The sequence below is a fragment of the Ambystoma mexicanum genome, chromosome 1q, assembly GCF_040938575.1.
Source record: "Ambystoma mexicanum isolate Mex_15411 chromosome 1q, UKY_AmexF1_1, whole genome shotgun sequence".
In the NCBI taxonomy this organism is placed as follows: domain Eukaryota; kingdom Metazoa; phylum Chordata; class Amphibia; order Caudata; family Ambystomatidae; genus Ambystoma; species Ambystoma mexicanum.
Window position 1 is genome coordinate 175,761,744 of NC_090922.1, and position 22,461 is coordinate 175,784,204.

General features: G+C 45.4%; 1 protein-coding gene across 3 annotated transcripts in view; it reads right to left on the minus strand.

The window, feature by feature from the left end:
- LOC138526197 (T-cell-interacting, activating receptor on myeloid cells protein 1-like) overlaps positions 1-9,668 on the minus strand; it is a 289,292-nt gene extending 279,624 nt beyond the window's left edge. The window contains exon 1 of one of the 3 annotated variants that reach the window (XM_069636631.1): positions 9,513-9,668. In XM_069636631.1, the coding sequence (XP_069492732.1) occupies positions 9,513-9,549 (37 nt within the window). In that variant the 5' untranslated portion in view covers positions 9,550-9,668. The remainder of the gene's footprint in view (positions 1-9,512) is intronic. The other 2 variants (XM_069636649.1, XM_069636639.1) reach the window with 2 other exon arrangements.
- Between the last annotated feature and the right edge of the window lie 12,793 nt (positions 9,669-22,461).

Genomic DNA, 22,461 nt, shown 5'->3' on the forward strand with positions numbered 1-22,461 from the left:
TTGCATATATTGTGGACAAAGCTACATGAAAGTTATTTACAGTGACCGCTATTTGCATATGCTGTGGCTCCACCTTCATGCAAGTGATTTAGAGTGATGGTTAGGAGCGTCATTGGGGGTTGCAGCTTAATGAAATGATTTACAGTGATCTTACTGGCATACATTGTGACTACAGCTTCAGAAGAATGATTTTCAGTGACCATTACTGGCATAGAGTGTGGCTGTATTATCATGAAAGTGATTTACAATGACCATTCTGGCATAGATTATGGATGCAGCTTCATGTCATTGATTCACAGTGATCATACTGGCATACCTTTTGGCCACAGCTTCATGAAAGTGTTTTACAGTTGACCATTACCTGCAAAGATTGCAGCCATTGCAGTTACCATTACCTACATAGTGTGTGACTGCAGCTTCATGAACGTTATTTACTTTGACCATGCTTGCATAGATTCTAGCTGCAACTTCATAAAAGTGATTCACCTTGAACTTAATGGCAGAGCATGTGCGTGGAACCTCATGAAAGTGATGTATAGAAACCATATTGGCATAGATTGCAGCAATCTCCTCTAGAACATGATTGGAATGGACCATTAGGGCAGAGATTGTATGTAGCCAGAGCCTCATTAAAGTAATTTACCATGACAATAGTTGCAAAGATTTTGACCACAAATTCATGAAAGTGATTTACATTTACCATACTTGAATAAATAGACTGGAAGCACAGCTTTATGAAAGCAATCTACAGTAACAATACTGGCATATATTGTATCTGCAGCATCATAAATTAAATTACATTGCCAATCATGGTATATATATCATTGGTGTATCTTCATAAAAGTAACTTACAAAGGCAATACTTGCATATGTTGTGGCCACAGCCATCATAGCAATGTTGTAAACCCCTGTTGTGTACTGGTGGCAATATGGCATTTACTGGATTTTTTCATGTGTTACCATAGAACACATTTTAAATTGTATGGCCTTTTACCTAATTTGCCTCATAAAATGTGCTACAAAATGCACCATTTCCATACATTATTTAAAAAATGTTCTCAAGGGTGAATCCCACTGCATTACTTTGGGCTCCCAGGTTATGTGTAGCCTTTCGTGCTAACTGGGAGATGTTAATGCCGCTGCACAAATAAACTGACCTGATGCCACTGACCTTGGATCTTTTACAATGCAGAAGACACCTCACAAGCTACCTGTCTCACAGGCAACAAACGCTCTCTCCCCCATGGGCATAACATTGTTACTGGCACACACAGTGGCGGCTGGGGCAGTTTGGCCCCAGGGGCCTGGCATCACAGACCGTGTTTTTAAGCAAGCAGAAGAGTGCGGATGATCAGGCAGGCTAGGCTTGACCATCCTGCTGCCTGAACACCGGTTGATTGACAGGGCTAATTTTCAATGATCTGATTGTTTAATTGCTGTTCATCTTTACCAAGAACAGAGAGCTTCCCTTTGGGAACTCATATGAAATGACATGCATCTAAAGACCAAGATGCGCTCTAAAGTAGGAATGAGCACCCAGTCTGAATGTCTCAGATGCTTTTGTTGACACATTCCTATACACTCTGCAATGGATATTCTGCTAAAGTGCACCTTACAGGCAGGGGACCTCTAGTGTTAGCACTCCCATGCTGTTGATTTCCTTGCTTTCATTTTTAACTAATAAAAAAAAAGAGTGCAAAAGTAAGGAGTGAAAACAGGTGAAATTGGCAATACGGCCTGTTTTTGAGAAGAAAAAAAATATAAATGCCTACTGCACATTATGCTTTGCAGACAGCATTTACAATGGAATACTTTGGAACCTGGCGTGTTTTAGCTGTGGCTAAAAACAGGTATAGTCCAATGGAATACATTTCTTTTACATGGTGGAAACGTAAACTCCGTTCTGTGCCCCACACCATCCTCCAAATGGCTGCAAAAGATCCTGGGATTTAGAAGTGAGGCAGAATACCTTGCTTTTACAACTCGCTTCTGCACTCCAGTGCTTCCAATTTGATGATAAATGTTCCTGTGCATTTTTTATGAAGAAGATGTCAACAGCTCTGCCGCCTTCACACATGCACCCCAAGGCAGATCACCAAACTGTAATTCAGACACTCACCCCTCACACCAGCCCTTACTCATGAACATAGTTGGTTCAGAAACCAGCTCCCCCATGTTCCTAAATCCACTACAGAGAGACACAAGGAGCATGGATCTCAAAGTGTGATTGCACTGACGTTCCAGCTCCATTTGCACTTTTGCACAAAATGTTTACCACCATGCCATTTTAATCCTTTACACCATGTAGTAGGATTAAAAATTGCATTTAGGTTGGCCACCAGGGGGCGCACAGATGAACAACTCCTCTGTGTGAGCTCCGACCTGAGCCCCCACTTCAGACCCCCCCTCAAGTGTATTCGACGGAATGTGCAAGGGGATGATGTCTAGCCTCACATGAGAAAGAACCCGACGAAAAACGCGCAAGGAATCGCAGAGAAAAACCGATGTCCCTGATCCCCTATCCAGCTGCGTAACACACGTGAATATCAGCGAAACCGGAGGTGAATCGAAACTCATACAGAGATAGCAACAACTTGGAGCGAAGCTGGGACACGACGTGGAGAGGGGCATTGATCGCGTTATCAGAAGCGCTAGTGCTGAGCAGAGAGAGACAATTATCAGCCACCAACGACACGTACATTGCGGCGTACCCATACGGTGATTCGCACTTAGCTCCGAACCAAAACGAAATGTGGCCCCGGCCGCCCAAGCCCTGGACCACACAGCGGTGTCGGCCAAATACACTCAGCATCCTAGATTGGGGAGTGCCCAGCGCTGAACTGGACTTATTGCTGGAGTTAGCGCCTGGCCCCGCGGGCGCTGGGGGTTCCTCCCAAGCAGTGGCAGCGTGGGCGGGGTGGCAGCGGAGGCCGAGAGACTGTACCCCTGGGACCGTGCTGCTCTTAGGGGAAAAGACTGCCTCCTCGCAGGGCGAGTGGACCCGAGCGCGAGGGTCAGCTCGAGAGGCCGGCGTGTACCCTGTGGACTACAACAGGATACCCTCTCTGGGTGCACGCAATCCTGGCCTAGCCAACGCCTCCTACACGCGTAAATCTAATATTAAGATCGTCACAGCGCATAACACGCCAAGCTCCACGCCCGTTTGGAGAACAGAGGCTCCACATGCGGGAATGCATAGAGCATACGGAAAGGGGTGGAAGATACGCAATCAGCACACCGTGAACTGCCCGCAACAGTGAGATCTGACGGGGTCACAGAAAAGTCTCAAAACAAAGGTGGGTCCCTTATCGGAGTGCTCCCCCCAAGAGACCACTACTTAGTGAGAAGCAAGAGGCATCTCCACGGAGACAACAACATAAGACGCATCATCTAGACTGAGAGTTGGGCCCCCATACCTGGGGCGTGTGCCTCCTCATATACTTTCTCGGTGGTGGTGCCACCTCAATCCAAAATTTGGAAGAAGACACTGGACAGCGTGAATCAGGTGCATGAACGCACAACAGAAACTAGCCACCTACGCATATAACCCAATGACTGTTCACTCGGCTGGCCCCGGGATGGCATCTACACCGACTCCGAGTGCCGAAACTGCTGCCACAAAAGGTGATATAGCGGCCCTATTGACAGAAATAAAAAACATGTGTGCCAATATCGGCGGCAAAATTGATAAACTCACGCAACGGCTGGATAGCATAGAAGATAGGGTCGAAGGAGTGGAGAACAACCAAGCCTCAATAGACACCTTAGAAACGCAACTGGCTCATAGAATAATGAGTCTGGAGCAGAGAGAGGAGGAGGTCAAACTTAAGATGGATGACTTAGAAAATCGGGAGAGAGGAAACAACTTGCACATTTTTGGAATTCCAGAACAAGAAGGAGAGACGGAGGAAGACCTCAAGGTGACGCTTCACAATATTATTAAACTCCTCATAGCAGACAATGCTATTGATGAACCTAAATGGAGCGCATCCACAGAGCAGGTGGCCCACCTGGGGGCCCGAGAACGGTCCTTGTGTGATTCCACCGATACCGAGAAAAAGCCAGAGTGTTGGAGAAGGCGAGGAGTGGAGGCACCATCACCTTAGAGGAAGCACAAATAGCGATATATCAAGATCTCTCCTCCTTGACTTTAGCTCTCAGGAAAATGTGTAGACCCCTCACAAAGTGGATGAAAGAACGGGACACCCGCAACAGATGGGGCTACCCCTTCTCCCTCTGCTTTGAACATGACGGCACAAGGATTAGACTGAGCTCAGAGAAAGACATCAAGGCAGGCATATCGGACTTACTTGGAGCACAGGATCATGAAGAAGATCAACAGGAACCCGCAAGGGAGGGGAGGGCATGGCATATCCAAGGTTCAAGGCGAAAAAAGGAGAAAGGATTGAGGAAATATCGCAGAGGCAACATCTCACCTGATGGCGACAACTGACTTCCGACAACCATGGTATTTTTAAGGTATATGTTGCCCGATAATAACGAGCATAGACATTGCTTGAGGTAAGATCTCAGTGACTGATGTTCGAACTGAAACCACATAGCGATTCCAAGGAAGGGTTAGTGGGGGCTCATTTAGTAATTTGATGTTTTATTTTTTGTACAGGGACCGTAAGGTAACGGTCCCCACTTGTGGTTCGATACTGGGCCAGTGCCATCGACTGAACCCGATCGAACGCTACCATATGGGGAAGGGAGGGAGGGGAGAGGGGGGGAACATGGGCAAGGGGAAATATCGAAGAATGGGCTAGTGCAGAACACTGAATGAACAAAAATGTGACGTGGTTACTTGCAATTGGAAGAAACCGGCGGAAACAAATGCATAGTGTGCATAACCTTGGATCACACAATGATGGCGACCGCTGAAACCGATAGCAGGGGCTCCATAAGGGGGGGAACGCTTAATGTCAAGGGTCTTAACTTACCGACTAAAAGATCGCTGGTGTACAGAGAATTTTGTCGAACTAAAATTGACATTCCTCTTTTACAAGAGACTAAGTACATGAAGGGTGATGAGAGGCCCATATTGGGGAAACTAAGTGAATATAATTCTGGGGTTCTGGCTCACTGAGAAAGGGAGGAGTGGGAATTCTCATCAGGAAAGGAATTGACTTCAAAACTATCAAGATCTGGTCAGACATGGAAGGCCGGGCTTTACTAGTGACAGGATCCATTGGAAATGTGCCTACCACAATCGCCACAATCTATGCCCCCAATGTGAATCAGACGAAATTTCTCTCCAAAACAATTCCCAAAATCATACTAGAATCCTCCGGTCATGTCATCCTAGGCGGTGACTTCAATATATGGGCTGACCCCATGCTAGATCGCAAAACTGCTGATCCTACAACACGAGACAACACCAGAGAGGCACACACTAGTGTCGCAAAGATGATGGACTTGTATGGAATGAATGATGTATGGAGACAAACGCACCCCAGTGAGAGAGCCTACACGTTCTTTTCAGCCCCTCGTAACACCTTTACCCGCATTGATCACATTTACCTCACCAAAGAGTTATGTAACTAATCAACGCACTCAGAGATCGCCCCAATCACATGGTCTGATCACGACATGGTCATCACCGACGTCCAATGGGAGCACTTACTGCGTAAAAGCAGGAAATGGAGGTGTAATGAGACTCTGTGGAAAGACCCTGTCTTCAAGACGGAGATGGAAACGAAAATTACTGAATATTTTAAACTTAACAATACAGGGGAGGTCTCCAAACAGGGAGTCTGGGATGCGGGAAAGGCAACTTGGAGGGGAATACTTATAAGAGAGGGAGCCAGGAAAAAGAGAGAGAGGGCCCTGATCGAAAACAGAATCAGAGAGGAAATCCACCGGCTAGATAAAGAGGCCAAAAAAGGAGACACACCAGACCATGTCAAGAGAGATCAGGCAAGGAAAAAATGAGAAGAACTTCGCCTCCTAGAGCACGATCAAATAGCCTGCAAACTCCTATTATTAAAACAAAGGTTCTATGAGAAAGGGGATACAGCAGACACAATACTGGCGGCCAGGTTGAGGGAACAGAGAGCAGAACGCACAGTCCAAGAGATAGTAGATGGGGGGCCCGATACAGATATTAGTGAAACCACTATCCCCGAAGCCTTCGCCGATTTCTATGAAGCATTATATACCCCGGAAACATTCCCAGACCCGCGCGACATTGAGTCATATCTAGATAAACCCTGCTGAGTCGGCCTGCCTGGAAACCCCCATAACAGGAGAGGATATACAAAATGCGATAAAAAGATTAACCCTAGGCAAATCCCCAGGAGAGGATGGATATACGCCTGGCTTTTACAAGTCATTCAGTACTCAACTCACCCCCCTTTCTGGTTGAACTATTTAATGAAATCCTGGAAACAGGTAAACCACCAGACTCCTTCGTCAGAGCACTTATTACAGTAATCCTAAAGGAAGGAAAAGACCCCAAAAAATGTGGATCATATCGCCCCATATCTCTACTAAATGTAGACGCCAAAATCTATACAAGAGTCCTTGCCGCCAGAATTTAATTATATATGCCCCATCTTATCCACCCTGATCAAGTGGGCTTCATATTGGGTCGACAGCGGGCCGACACTATGCCAAAGACTCTACACCTAATACATGCCTCCTCAAATATGAGCGGAGATCCTGCCTTGCTCTCCATCGATGGAGAAAAGGCCTTTGATAGGGTCAACTGGGACTTCCTAATGTCCCTCCTATGCAAGAGCGGCATAGGGCCCAAATTCAGGAAGGGAATCCAGGCGGTACATACGACACCTAGACCAAATATTCCTCCCTTGGCCTTTTCATCGAACAGAACAAGTTACAATATGTAGGGATAGAAATTAGAAATCACATAGAAACCTTATACGAAGCCAACTTTCCCAAACTCCTTGAAAACCTCCATGTGGACCTGGCTAGATGGAAGAAATTGACAATATCTTGGCCAGGGCACCTCAACGCAATAAAAATGGTCTGCCTCCCTAGATTTCTGTACCCCTTTCAAATGCTACCCATCAAAATCCCAAAGGACTATTTTCAGGAAATTAAGAAGACAATCCTAAAATTTCTGTGGCAAGGAAAAAAGGCTAGAACAGCATATGACACACTGACACTGCCCAAGGACAAAGGCGGGGTAGGCCTCCTGGACCTCAAACGATAATTTGAAGCAGCCCAATTACGGGTACTCATCCCTCACTTACGCAATAAGAGTGAACCACAGTGGATCACAATGGATAAGCATTATTTCCATCCGGCAACGGTCTCAGAGTGGTTCTGGGCCCCGAGGAGGAGAATATTGACTAGGTCCAAGGCACATCCAATCCTAGCAACTATTTGGGAAATATGGAAAGAAGGCGCAGGAATGAGAAAGATCACCACATGGCCATCACCATTAAGCCACTTATGGTCCCCGGGTATAAACAATCATATCTCCAATGTTGAGAGATTTCAGACCTGGTACGAGGCAGGGCTGGAAAGGGTGGGCCAGCTTGTGCGGAGCGAATCCTTCATAACACTACCAGAACTAACAGAAGCGCTAGGAATAGGAGTACTGTCCACATTCCACTTTCCACAGATAAAAGGAGTATTGACCAACCAGGAATGGAAGGATAAATTGAGCAGGGACCTTACCCCCTTTGAAAAGTTACTCGATTCCAGAACGAACATGAAGGGCCTAATATCAATCATGTATAAAACATTAATAGAGGCAGGAAGCGGTAACACAGACCATCTCAGAGTGAGATGGGAAAAGGACCTGGGAACAGACATTGACAATGACACATGGGATAAAATGTGCCGTGCAACATTCAAAACTTCGATATCATCCCAATATAAATTGCAAGCCATGAAACTTCTACATAGGTGGCAATGTGACCCAAGTAGGCTATCCAGAATGTATCAAACAGCTAACCCCCTGTGTTGGCGTGAATGTGGGAAAATCGTCGACTACTGGCACATGTGGTGGAAATGCCCACAAATTAAGGTCTATTGGGACGAAGTCCTGGGATGGATCAGGGACATAGATGGCATCCAGAGACTTGCGGATCCTCACCTTGTCTTGTTTGGGTTTGAAGAATGCGAGGATAAATGGAGAAGAGTACAGGGACTTGCCCCACATCTTTTGCTTGCCGCCCGACCGCTACTAGCAATAAAATGGAAATCTGCCACAACCCGTTCCGAAAAAGAATGGGTCAATGTGGCCATGAACATGTGCACCATGGAGAAAATAACGGCATCCCTACATGGTAAATCAATACAATGTGATATCCTATGGACAGATTTCCTGAATAAATAAGCACCTGATGTAGCACATGGGGAAGACGCTACCCAAGCCTAGTTTAAAAGACATACACCCCCACTAAAACAGTCACACCTCCCCCGACCCTAAAAAGTACATATCAGATGACCCAGTGAAAGATCAAAGAAATTGAATGGAATGCATAGAAACCCCCCCCCCAATAAAGGAGACCTCAAACAAACCTAAACGTCAAGGAAAAACCCGTCGACACACAAGATCACGAATGAACACACAAACTCGCGCCACTACTGTGAACTATAGACCCAGCCCGGGGGGGGGGTTAGTGGGGAGGGCGAACCAGCAGAAGGGAAAGAGAGAAGTATCTTGTTGTAACTTGTCTAACTTAATTGCGAGTACGAACTGTGAAGGTCTGAAATGAGGGTATCGTACCATTAGGTACAGCCCTTTCTCTGCTTTCTCTTTATCTCATTTCTTTTCTCCTTGTTTTTCTGATGCTCAATTAAGCATGCAGGAGTACACATTGTTCGTTTGCTCTCGAACGCGAGAGAATTGTTTTGTATGTCAAAATCAATAAAACCAAATTTTTAAAAAAAAATTGCATTTAATCTTCACTTTTCCACTACATGCGTTGAAAAAAACATGCAAATGCCCCCAATTAATAGTCATAGTCAAGCGGGGTGAAAGCCGGTGGATAGCACAGCGAGTAGAGCACTGCTTTGACATTTGTGCAGAGCCTGCTGACGCAGGTTTGAATCCCTGCAGGGCCAGACTCAGCCTTTCATCCTTCTGAGGTCGATAAATGAGCACCACAAAGCGTGGGTAGTAATAAGCAGCGCTCAGATACCTGAGGGTTCGTTAAATTAGTATGAACCAAACAGATTTGTCATGTAATGCGTGAAAGGGAGATGTACAGTCCATCCCATTCAACAACTCCACCTGTACAATTTCAACAAATCTGCAGATGGGTAAAAGTGACAGTAATCAGTGCCAGAACTTCATTTTTCACCAATCTGGAGAAAATGACCCCATGGGTTATAGAACATTTTCCAAGATGCAGGTGCTTCAAAAGGACAGGGGGGCTGGGGAAATCACTCACACGGATGTCAGACAGTGTGATGCACACAGAGAAATCTCGACGTTTCAGTACGTGGTGGACTATCCCCGGAAGGCAAAAAAATAGGCAACCCCCACCCGTGTGGTCTGTACACCCACCCATGAAGACGAAGTGCAAACTCACAAGCAAAGCAGAGAAAGGTGGCGAGAGCTGGCAGCATGTTGGCAGCTGCTTGTCAGAGATGCCGCCGTCGGTGTTCCGAAAATCCTCTGAAGCAGACAGCGACTTCAGCCTGATGAAAAACGAGTGGCATTTGACACCAGCCGAACACTGAGCAGGAAGCCTGGGTCGGCCACATGCGCTGACTACAGTATCACAAAAGGAGGAAGTGCAAGTAACTGGCACACATGCTGCCTTTTCCCCCCAAGGACCAGTCAATTCCTGGAAATCCCTGGCTGCATCACTTGGGGCATCGCCAGAAGTCTCAATGGACAATCAGGGTATCTAGGGCTGACTTCTCCCCAACCCCCCCACCTGCACTTACCCTTCTGGCCTGCCCTCCGCTGCACTATCCTGGCTGGGCTTGAACCCCCTGAGCCTTTCCGGCCCGGTTCTTCGCACTTAGCATGTGGACCTTCTGCCCCTGCACTGCTTGGGCTCTGTCCACCTGACATCCCCTTGCACTCGCTTAACCCTCCGGCACTTCCCCCCCTACCTTCTCGCTTGCACTTATGTTTACTGCACTTACACGATCCGAATGTCGCAAGGCCTAGGACTGTTTTGGTTTTGCCATCTCTGTCCTCCTCCCCCTGTCTTGTTGCGCCTTGAAACACATTGTGTATAGGCGCATTATAAAAACTGATAAATAAATAAATAAAACAAATCTAAAGAATGTGTAACCCTCATTAGAAATGTCATCAATGAGAATCCCAGAGACACTGCACCACAGTTGGCCAAATTGAGATGCATAATATGCATTTATTATGATGAGGTGGTCAGCCTGACACGTGTTTCGAGCATCCAGCTCTTCTTCTGAGGCTGATTAAGCATAATTGGACATTCATTCATTAGATATTTCATGAATAATATGGTCAATGTTATAAAATTGGTGGTCCCCCGCCAGGGACGTCAAATCCGGGCGGTTACACAGTGAAAGTGAACACATTGAAGAACAATCAATAATTACACGAATACACAGAATCACAACATAGTGCACACATAATTTTGTGTAAAAGAGCAAGTATAAACAAGAAACCATAATTTTATAGAAACCGTAATTACCATGGTCACAAGAAGGGAGACAAGAAAAAAGAAGAAATATACAAACATATTTAGTTATTATTTTGCTCTGCTTGGTGGACGCGACCAGATAGTTAATCTGCCAACTCACAAAAGAAAAAAGGTGTGAAGAATACCTTGTATAATAGCACGACTTGATACCAAGTTTAAATGTAGGTAAGGTGCCTGGACAGCATAGCAGGATACAAAACACGGGGGGTGGAGGAGAAAGGGGTGAGAGATTAAAAAAAAACGGCACCTTTCCAGGCATATTTTAATCATATATGTAGTTTATATATCATCCCATTAGTGGAAAAGATATAAATCCTACCTCTCTCGGTTCGGGGTTGTGGAAAAATCTGAATATTAAACAAAAACCCCAATTAGGCATACATACTAGTACTACACAAGTTTACAGAGGTGGAAAGGCACATGCTAGACTACTAATATCAACGAGTACCAACTAAAGCACGAAGTCACAATAATACTGCAAGACATACCTTTTATTTAGTATTTTGTACGATTGCCTAAGCATTAGCTGCACAGCTGTGGGCTGTCTAACCAGCGCATATTTAAGCATCGGTCACAATAAGATGTTGGTTTCACAATTGTTAGCAATACCAGCTGTATGTCTTGCAGTATCATTGTGACTTGGGGCTTCAGTGTTATGCTCATTGGGCCTTATTACAACTCTGGCAGTAGCTGTGCCAGTAAAAACAGCAGGCTGCCGCCGGAGATGTATTTTTTTCCCCAGCGCCTTGCTTTGGGGAATCACAGGGACATTACAGTCCCGGCAGTCTGTGAAGCCAGGCGTCGAAAAATGTACATCCCCATTCCCATAGGACTCAATGGGAATGGGGAGGACGGTAGAACCGGCACCATTCATAATGGTCGACCAAAGTGACCACATGGCTTTTTTGAGGTAAATGGAGACAGGAAAGAGGGTGCGGCTAAAGGCCCAAATGAAGACCTTCAGATGATATCCTAGACCAGAAGGGGTGGAGAAAGAAGGAGTTGGGAATAGCTCAGACAGAGATGTGCCCAGGAAAGCTGTTGACTAGCCAATTGCAGTAGAGATTAGATTCCAGACAGAAAAGGGAGGGACATAAAAGGCCAGAAGAACCTCTTAGCAGTGATTGGGGTTTGGGCAAGGTTGAAGGAGCTGGAGAAAGACAAATAAGCTAGAGAGGTGGGTGTAGCAGGAGAAGAAGGACTTGGAGGAGACTTTTGCAGTGCTTAGAGAGAGTGAAGCAAGGTGTTGGGACTGAGAGGATAATGCCAATTTGGTTTGTGTGAGTGAGTGATAGTGTCATTTAGGCTAATTTTGGCTGCAGAGCACAAGGGGTGGTGTCGAGGAGAGTCAAGTAATCCTACTAGAAGTTCCACCCCCATGTTGCCTATATGTTGGGAATCGGAAATTGTGACACGTGCAGTATCAGTGAGGATGCCTGTACCGCAAAGAATCTTTGAGACAAGCTATCCATTGAGAAAACCCTATATACATTCACGAAGAAATAATGGTCTTCTGGACATAGTCCTGGAAGAAGTATGAAAATGGATGAGAAAAGAGGACTGGTGACATCATGCAAAGTTTAACTGACACAACTGGAAGAGATACAAGAGACGAAAAGCTATAGGTATTCTATAAGATCTGAAGAGGAGGTGTCAAAGATAAGCAATATTTCGGGATCGAAATGAAGATGTTCATGCGAAGAGAACACTGAAGAAAATGCAGTCATTTTATAACTATACAGATGTAGTAATGCAAGTAGACAAAGCAATCATGAGGCTGGCTACGTAGTGAATTGATTGCGGTGATGCGCCAATGTATTTACATAGGAATGTATAGAATCTGGATGTTCCACAATGCATTTTAGCAAACTTGAACGCCGTGACTAGAAAGGGCTTGAGTGTGGCGCAGTTTGAAAATAGCTGATGGAGAAGAAGAACATGACAAAGGCTTGGCTGGCCCAGCACCAAGAGTTGAGGCCACCGTGAGCCTGGCTGTCTCTTAAGAAGCTACATGAACGTGAGAAAGAAACAAATTTCTGTTTGAAGTGGAATGGAAAAACACTGAAGGTGTCAAGAGTTCATCATTTAAGAGTATTTTATGCAGTGAAAAGCTCAAAAATGTGGTCTTCAGTCACATGGTCGAGATCGAAATAGCTTTGGGTCAAGCTACACTGAAACAGAAGATAAAACCATGCCACACTCCCTTTAATTCTCAGGAACAGAGAGCTTCTGCAAGGCAAAGTTCAAAGCCTTAATTGAATGACAGACTGAAGGAGTGATGATAGATGTTGGGCTAATTGGGTGGGGAGGCATGACCAGGCCAACCCTCCCTGCACCTGTGGTGACCAGCTTGCGTGCTGCTAGCGGGTGGAATATTCCAGAAGGGTACAAGCATGCCAACCAATTGCAGAGGGCCACGTATCAGAGGGCCCTATAGTTTGTGTAACCAATTAATCATCGTGTATTTTGTGGCGATGAAGATGACTTGCACTTGTGATGGGCTTAGTTGTCCACCTGATTTTAGAAACCCAATCACAACACCTGTTAGTATCAAACGTATACTTAGAGATGTTCCCTGTAAGTCAATCACTTCCCCATAAAGGTTTTTGTAGTTTGCCATGTAGTATGACGCAATGATGACAAGTTTTTGCTTTAAAAGTAATGTTTTTTTATTAAATGCTTTGAGAGTTGTTGTGCAACGTCGAATGATGTCTATTATACTCCCTGTTTTAGATAATTGAAAATAAAACAGTATTGAATTTTGCCAGCGGAGTTATTTTGATTATTGATGTTTGAGTAACTTCTGCATTCCCATCCATCTCGAAGTATTGCTACCTCGTCTTAAAGGACCCTAGGTCCCGGGTTCAGTGGAGAGTAGCGGAAAGAGAGAGGGAGAGCGGGGGAGAAAGACAGGAATGGGAGAGAAGTGAGAGGCAGGAATAAGGAATATGTACACGGATTCCCCCAATTGCTGCTGTATATATTTTTATAATATAAATTGATGCCTTATTGGACTAGACTTGTCATTCATTATGAACATTGTCACACTTTGACATTTGCCCTTGTTTAGCACCTGGTAAAAGACAGATTTGATGGGGATCCATTGACAATGCCTCTGGCAAGCATTAATTGCAAAGGCATTTACTCTTCTTTCCATTACAAAATCCAAAGCAAATGGATATACCCAATTTAACAAGTTTGCTTTGCGTGTCGTAGTGCAAATGAGGAAAATTGCATGGATTTGGCAGGGGGTCATCCCTGAGCTGCATGTGCTACAGTAACGCTGCTAACGAATAAGGGCAGTCTGGGCATCCCTGGTATGGAACTCTACTACCATGTTTCATAAGCCAGCCATATAGTGACTTTGTACGGTGAAGCCCTGTACACACAGCAAGTTGCAATCGAGAGGGCAGTTATGGTGCCAGTCAGCCTGAAAGGGCAATAATGGCTATTCTAAGACAGCTCAATTCCCTGACAAAGCACCTTCATAAAAAGGGTAAATTCCCCACCCGGGGACTCTCGATGTTTCATTTAAGAGCAGCATAAGAGAAAACCTGTGAGATTAGGTCTGCTGAACTAAAGCAATCTATTTCGTAAGGGGAGATTTCTTAGCCTTGAGGAGTTTACAGGGATATGTGTAGAATCACTAACGCACAGCGTCAGCCTGCAATTGTCTATGCTAAGGGGAGAGCTAAAGATAATAACACCAGCATTCCCACTGGCCCCTGAACCTCCCATTGCACAGTACTTGCTAACAAATATCAGCGTGCAGTTAAAAAGTCGAAAACATTATGTCGAAAGACATAGGGCCTCATTACACGTACGGCGGTAAGGGTTAACGGTCACCGTTAACGGTACCGGTGACCGCTAACCCTTACCGCCTTACTACGAGGTCCCTTTGCGGGTTGGAGACTTTAACGCCTGCTTTTTGCAGGCTTTAAAAACCAACCCACAAAGGGACCAGGGTGCTAATTACGTTACCGCAATTTGGGGCACCGTAATTAGCGCCTTCCCCATTCCCATAGAGTCCTATGGGGCAAAAATGGGAATGGGGAAGGGCAATGGGGGAAAGGGGAATTACCTCCCGCCAACCTTGGAATAGGGCGGTAATTCCCCTTTCCACCAAGGCGGTGTCAGTATTTTACCGGCATGGACCAAGGTGCTAATAGCACCTTGGTCCTCCGCCTACCAATGAGGCCCATATTGGGAAAATAAAATGCCCAATTTTTTTTTCCCGAATGTTTTATTTTTTTATTTATATGTTTTTTGGGGGTTCCGTAAGTAAACAAAAGGGGTAAAACCAACAAAAAAAGGGTGGTTTGGGGGAACCCCCCCATTTCGAACAAAAAACAAACAAAAAAAGACATTCGAAATTTTTTTGTAGACTTTTTTTTTCGACATTATGTCTTTCGACATAATGTAATTCAAATGAATCACTATAAACCCAAATATCTACTACAAGGCATTCAGTGCCCACACTTTATAAAATGGTTCTCTGTGATAATTTGACTAGCCCTGTTGCTAAAATGAAACGAGAAGCTTGTCTTGCCAAGGAGATAGATGGTCAAGTCCTGGATGCAATATGTGAGCTACCACACAAGGTTTCCAGGAATCATTGCCAGAGGCTTTTACAATTCATATTGCTTACACCAGACTTTATACATTCAAACAGATAGGCAAGTTTGATCCGAGGGCAAATAACAGCGGCCCCAAAGGCGGTTGTCCAGAGACGTATTTGTTCGACCTTGTCTGCTAGTCTGTTGATTACCAGTTCCTGGGGTGAGATATCTTAGAAGTCACTGCTGTGGTTGAGCGAAAAGTTCCTCAGAACCCACTACTCTGTTTGCTGGGCTTTGTTGTCACGAGAAGGCCATGTAAGTTCCTCATCTTGGCATTGCTCCTGGTGAAGCATGAGATAGTGTCGAAATCATTGAATATCCAGCCCCACAAGTCTGAGGACAGACCCCGGGGCCTGGCATAGAGACTTGTGCAGCGTACAAGAAGGCACATGTAGGGAACACATGGGGTGAGGCTGTAAGCCCAGATCCAACTGAAGACAGCAAACGACCCACCCCCAAACCAGCAGGACACTGCGCTGGATATTTAATGACATGCACAAGCATAAGAGCACATTCAGTTATGGGACCCGCTAAGGGACCTCGGAATGCGGCGGTAGGGGCTTAACGGCACCGACATCCTTAACGGTGCCGTTAAGCCCCTACCGCCGTTCTCGGAATGACCCCCAATGACTTATTTTCTTTTGAGTTGTGGTTATCTGTCATTTCTTCGTGTTCTCATTCTTCTACAAAGAAAATGTATGATGTGATTTGATTTTAGTTACTTTGATGTCACAAAATATAAATAAAGTAATACAAACTCAGGAACCCATTTTTCATTAGATTGGGCCTCATAAAGGGTTTGCCAGTGCTGTAATAACATGCCGGTATTTCCGTATATCGGCACTTTTCTGCACTGGGAAACTATAAGTTTGCCAGTGGGTGGCCAGATTTAACTCCAGCCAAGAGCTGGAGGTAAGTCAGGGCCCCATTGGTAATTCCAGACTTGCAATGAGGCCCATTGGGTTTTTAAGGGCCTCATTACACGGACGGCGGTAACCATGGCGCTATTAGCGCCATGGTTGCGCCGGTATTTTAACGAGTCCGACATGGTGAATGGCGGAATTACCGCCCTATTCCAAGGTGTGTGGGGGCAGTAATTCCCCATTCACCATAGCCCTTCCCCATTCCCATTTTTGCCCCCATAGGGCTCAATGGGAATGGGGAAGGCGGTAATTACGGTAACGCAAATTGCGGTACCGTAATTACCTCCTAGGTCCCTTTGCGGGTCCCGTCCTTAACGGCTGGTAAAACCAGCCGTTAAGATAGGGTCCCACAAAGGGACCTCGTAGTAAGGCGGTAAGGGTTTACCGGCACTGGTAACCTTACCGGAACCGTAAACCCTTACCGCCGTCTGTGTAATGAGGCCCTAAGTGCTTTAAAGCATGCAATTGTTGAACGTTGTTTGTTAAGAAAGCATATGACAGGGTACAGATGTGTCCAATATGGGTAATTTCAAGGTGATTTGCATTAACATGTGAGTGGCATGCTATGTCACCTACTGGCATGCATTGATAGAAAAAGGGACTTTTAGCAAATAGCATATACAAACTTATGGAAGAAGCTATAAGATAAATGTTTTAAAAATTGCAATGTAGCTCATAACACAGTGCTAGTGCGGAGGATTATGGAGCAGAAAGTGCAGAGTTAAAATCCTGAGTGGATATTCTTTTACTTTTAATATCTGAAAATTAAAAACATCTTGTTTAAAAGTAAATGAAAAGATATGTGTAGATTGAGGAAGGTTGTACATGCCCACACACTTTGCTAATGCCAGCAAACCAGAGGAACCCGTTTTGCATGACACAGCTGTTTTTAAGTGCTTTAAACCATGCAATTGTTGACATTTTTTAACTACGAAAGAAGATGCCAGGGGCATAGATATGTGTAGAACTACTAGAAACATATAGAAAGGTTATGTCTAGGTGCTATGCAATACAATGTTAGTGGCATGTCATGTCACCTCCTCATTGACAGAAACATAGGACTGGAGAAATGACCAAACAGCATTATACGCACTTATGGGAGATGCTACAAGAGAAATGTATTCAAAAGTTCTCACATAGTACATAGCAGAGTGGCAGTGCAGAGGACTCTGAAGCAATAGGTGTGGAGTATTGGAACCGACGGCAGATGTTCAAGAAACCAACATGTGGCAATAAAAAGCATATTGTTGAAAAGTAAATTCAAACTTTGCTTGAAGGTTGTACATGGCCATGCATTTAGCTAATGCAAGCCATACGGAGGAACCCGTTTTGTATGACAATTTATTTTTAAGTGCTTGATACCATGTATTTGTTGAACGCTGTCACATTCAGCTCCTATCCCCTCTCATGTTTTGCTCGTTTTTTGCCTTGTTTTTGTTGCTATTTATTTTCCACGTGGAGCTACTAAATGTTGAGGAAATTAGGACTATTGGGCTGAGACACGGGGGGATGGGGGGGGGTTGCAGGTTGCTGCTTAAATGCAGAGTGCACTGTGGAGCAAAGATACTAAGCATTTAACAAGGAAAGTTAAATGCAAAGTTGCTTATGGGATACAGGTTACTGAGGAAACTGTTGTTTTAAAGCAAAATTCTTCCCACATTTCAGGGAATTATAAGTCATGTAGAAATTGCGCCCTGCAATACCTAGGCCTAGGCTTAAGGAAACAGAAAGTTAAAATATCCTTGGGTTTTGTTTGGAAGGAGGATGAGCTTTTGTAGATGATCTGCTTGCCTGAGTGGAAATGGCTATCACTGTTTGTACGACATTGCCTTCCGTTTATTGGGCTCCTCCCATCCTCTTGGAACAACCGTTCACTGAGGATGTTGGGAAGCAGGGTGTTTATTTAGATTGAGTGGTGTGTTTTGCGAAATGGGTGGTAGTAAGTGTAGAGGTAGTTGATTGTTTAATGTATATTATCACAGGTTTCATAGTTGAAATATTACTGTGGTTAAAACTGACGCATAGTACACGCCATAGTAAAAAGGAGGGAATGTGTCACTATAAGAAGAGTGCAGCTCTGTAACCAGAGGGAACCGTTGGATTTGGAGAAGAGAGCCGGTCTCCAATGCTCTTTCGCCTTCCCTTGGTCTGAGAGGTGCGACTCTGCTGGATTATGAGCTGGCTGGCCCACGACTTTGCTACAGCTGGAAGGTTTATTATGCTAGTTTGTTGTTTTCTTTGATTGTGTTGGTTAGTTGGGTTGCCTGTTCTAGGCAAACAATAAATATGCAATGAGGCTTTTATACCTGTTCTGGTAGCTGCAAAGGGCCTTTCTCCAGACTCCAGCAGGCCACAGGTCTCTCACAGGCTATCATTGCTAGTTCACCTACAACACTGAGGTGAGAATGGTCGCCGGATTGGCCTATTGCTGGACATGCTCCATTTAGTTTTTCTGACATTTTGCTGTGGTATAAACGTGGGTCACTTTGTGCAGCGCTATTATTCAAAAATCTCCTTTGCCTCATTCTTCTCCTTTTTCTCCACCTTTTTGACTTTCTTCTCCTATTTTTCCCCCTTCTCCTACTCGCCCCCACGCCCCTTAGCTGGACATTTTTTGTTTTTGTGTACCAAACCCAATGCAGCCCTCTGGGGCCTGGTAGCCATGTTCCCTTAGACCCCAACTCCAACTCGCCACTTTCGGTTTCAGTGCCTCTCCATGGCAGCAGTGCACTAGTCAGGACCCACCTCCATGCTGCAACCTTTGCATGGATGGCTCACTTTCGCTTTTAGCTGCCATCTTCCAGTAGCCTCCAGCATGATTTGGCACCAAGAGTGCCAGGGCCATCTTCATCAAGCAAGTCTGCTATCTGTTCCCCAAGGGCACTGCACGTTGGGGGTGCTTTGTACCCCCCTATGCTCCCCAGTGAAAAGCACTGATTGAAATGAGCGAGAACGGTCGGGAGCCCTGTTCCACTACTTTTATTTTTTTTCTGTTTATCATTCTCTACTTTGTACGACCATATTCACCATTCCATATAGAGGATTTGTCCATTCATGTCCTGTGAAAGTGTAAAGTTGTAATAGGAGCTTTAGTTACTAGTCACTTAGACTATTGCAATGTCCCGGCTGCAACACCTTGTCACATGTTGTACTATGCTTCGGCCTACGATCTCCCCTGACAAGACCACACTTCCACTAGTTTTTTCGGTACACTTCTACCGCTGGTGAAAAGATATTGCTTTCAGGGGAGTCTTCTGACGTAAATCTTCTTATTCGGCAGGGCAATGCAGGAGCTTACTTTTACGGGCGCATCATGGTCTGCGTCAACTTGCGGTCTCCCAACTGCATGGTTTTTTTCAATATAGAGACCATCAACTCTCCAAGGGATTCTGGTGCAAACCAAACAGTTCCTAGTACACCTCTTTAGTTCCATTACTTCTATTGCTATAATTGATGTTCATCTCTGTAAAATTGCACCTGCTTAGTGGCAGTATTAGATCACTTAAGCCCGCTAATGCATAGTTTAAAACACAATGGGCCTCATTACACGGATGGCGGTAACCTAGTAGCGCCATGGTTGCCGCCGGAGTCCGGCATGATGAATGGCGGAATTACCGCCCCATTCCTAGGTTGGCGGGCGGTAATTCCCCATTCACCATGGCCTTTCCCCATTCCCATTTGAGCCCCCATAGGGCTCAATGGGAATGGGGAAGGAGCAAATAATGGTACCGCAATTAGCAGAACCGTTATTTGCTCTGAAGTCCCTCAGCGGGTCCCGTCCTTAACGTGTGGTCTGACCACATGTTAAGGACGGGACCCACTGAGGGACCTCGTAGTAGGGCGGTAAGGGAATACCGGCACCGATGCCCTTACTGGTGCCGGTAATCCCTTAGCGCCATCCGTGTAATGAGGCCCAATGTATCCACACCATCTACCTGGGCTTCTCACATGCTTTTTTCAACAGATGCCTGCCTAATTGGGCATCGGAATGAGCACATGGGAATGGCAGCGCATAAGTAATAACAATATCAGGTAATAGAATCGTGGCAAAAATGTCACCGGTAAAAAAAAATCGCTGCAAAAATGCAATGGTTTGACCCGGTAAAGGTGTACCCCATTATACCATTTAAGGGGAGCGGGGGTTGCGGGAGTGTCCCCCGCCCCCTTAAATGGTATAATGGGTCTGGGGGTGTCCCCCGCATCCTTTACATGATTGTGGCGGCAAAACCACAGCATTTTTGCTGCAATATTTTGCATTCACAGCCTTTTCTGCCGCGATTTTAAGACACAGAACCGTAATAACATGGCTGCACTGAAGATCTAGTTGATATATCTGTATGCCGCTGCACTAGGCTTGCTTACTGACTGAACACGATTGAGAGGTATGCCTTGGAAAGGTGCAAGGGCCCTGTTCCCCCTTCCCCACATTACTGGTGGGCGTCAGTGTACAGGACAAAGACCTGGGTGTGGGTTTATTCTTTGGGCCCCTTCACTTTTATCTAGCAAGGTGCCACTCTGTCCCAGTGTAACTGGCTTCCTTTGCCCAGATCCCTTCCTGAGCTTCACCTGATCTAAAGTTGGCATAGCAGGGATGGGTGAGGGTGGAGGACAGAGGGAGATAACTATTGCCTCCTAATTTCATTACGGATTCGAGATGATATTGTTTCAAGTCCCCAAAATAATAAAGGTCTGAGTATTTATATAGCTTCTGTTTTCAATGGAAGCATCACACTTTGTATCAACGGGAAATAAATGCGCTCAATGTTATGCTATCCAAGTTCAGGCCACGCAATGGAGTTACTGTGAAAGAGCCTCCAGTGACTTGTGGCTGGTTACAGGTTCGGACTGGGACGAAAAATAGGCCCGGCACCTAAAGAAAAAAGTGGCCCAACCCTTGCCTCAGAAAAAGTGGCCTTCAAACCGTCATCCGTGAATGGCGGCAATTCACGACTTTATAGAAAATGCTACTTATGGAGGGTTTATGCCAGGATTCGAACCTACTTCTTGCAGATCACACATAGATTGCAGCAGCGCCAGCAGGAGCTCAACCTGCAGGTCTTTATATTAGAGTCCGTCCTCTCTCCCTCCCGTATCAGGATCAGAGTTCTCTGAACTGGACTTTTAGTGCTGCCTGCGCCTGGTGAGAATATAACCCCCTCCCCCTTCCAGGACTATGCAGATCAAGCCTGTTATCAGGAAATGATGGCACGGGGAGACACACACTGACTGACGCAGTGCTGCAGCCCTTTCTCGATTTACAGACACGCTTTGAATAACACTTATAATCAAATGTGAATGATGTTATACCAGCAAGTGAGCACACAGTTCCTAGGAGCCTCTCTGCCTTTTATTGCAGACTGGTGTGATGGACGAACCACAGAGAGATCACACATCTAGAGTGGGTGGGATATATTTGCAGGCAGTTATCACAGCAGAGAGCCTCTAGTGAGTCTTGAAGCAGTAAATTATCTGCTCACACCTGTTTGCAAGTGTTGCTAATTTAATTGTATAACAATTTGAGAAGCTCACTGCTTTCACAACCCCAGGTACAAGGTCCCCACACTGGGGTTGTGGACTCAGTGATGGTCACTATAAAGCAAGAGGTACCATGTTAATTCCTGAGAGGGCTGTGGAACATCTATTGCTGTAGACCTGAAGCTTGGGTTTCCCATTAACCATCACAGGTGAGATCCCTCTCTCCCAGAGCACTGGCGGATAAACCGATTCCACTGAGGGAGGTGAGGCCAAGCTTCTCATGGCTCTGCCTGAGGCAGTTGGAAAATATCAGCAGAGTTGGGAAAGAATCCCCTTGAGTTGGTGAGGTAGCCCCAATGCCAATGTAAGCACCATTGCATTACATATTGCGGGTGAGTAATAACAGACCACCTTGGCTAGTATATTTTGCACCAATTCCATAGAGCATTAATTTCTCCTCCAACCCAACCAGTGAAGTATCTCAAAACTCTTCTCCCTCACCCTTGGACACTTCAATAGCTATTAATGAAGGGACCTGCGGTTGATCTGCGTGATCCCAGACAGTTAACAAATGTTTTGAAGCTTGCTGGATGGAAAGATGTTCTTACGGCCTCCTCATCTGTTCGAAAATAGAAGAGAAAGTTGACACCAGTTGGGCGAGTCGTTTCTTGAGAACTGAAAGGAAGGGAGATAGCAGAGTGTGAGTGACATTGCAAAGATGTGGTTTCTTCTCTCACACATTAATATGAAAAACAGATCAACTTCCTTGTAGCACAGGGCCTATGCAAGGTGGGAATTTGGCTTTGAAAGGCCCCCTAACACCAC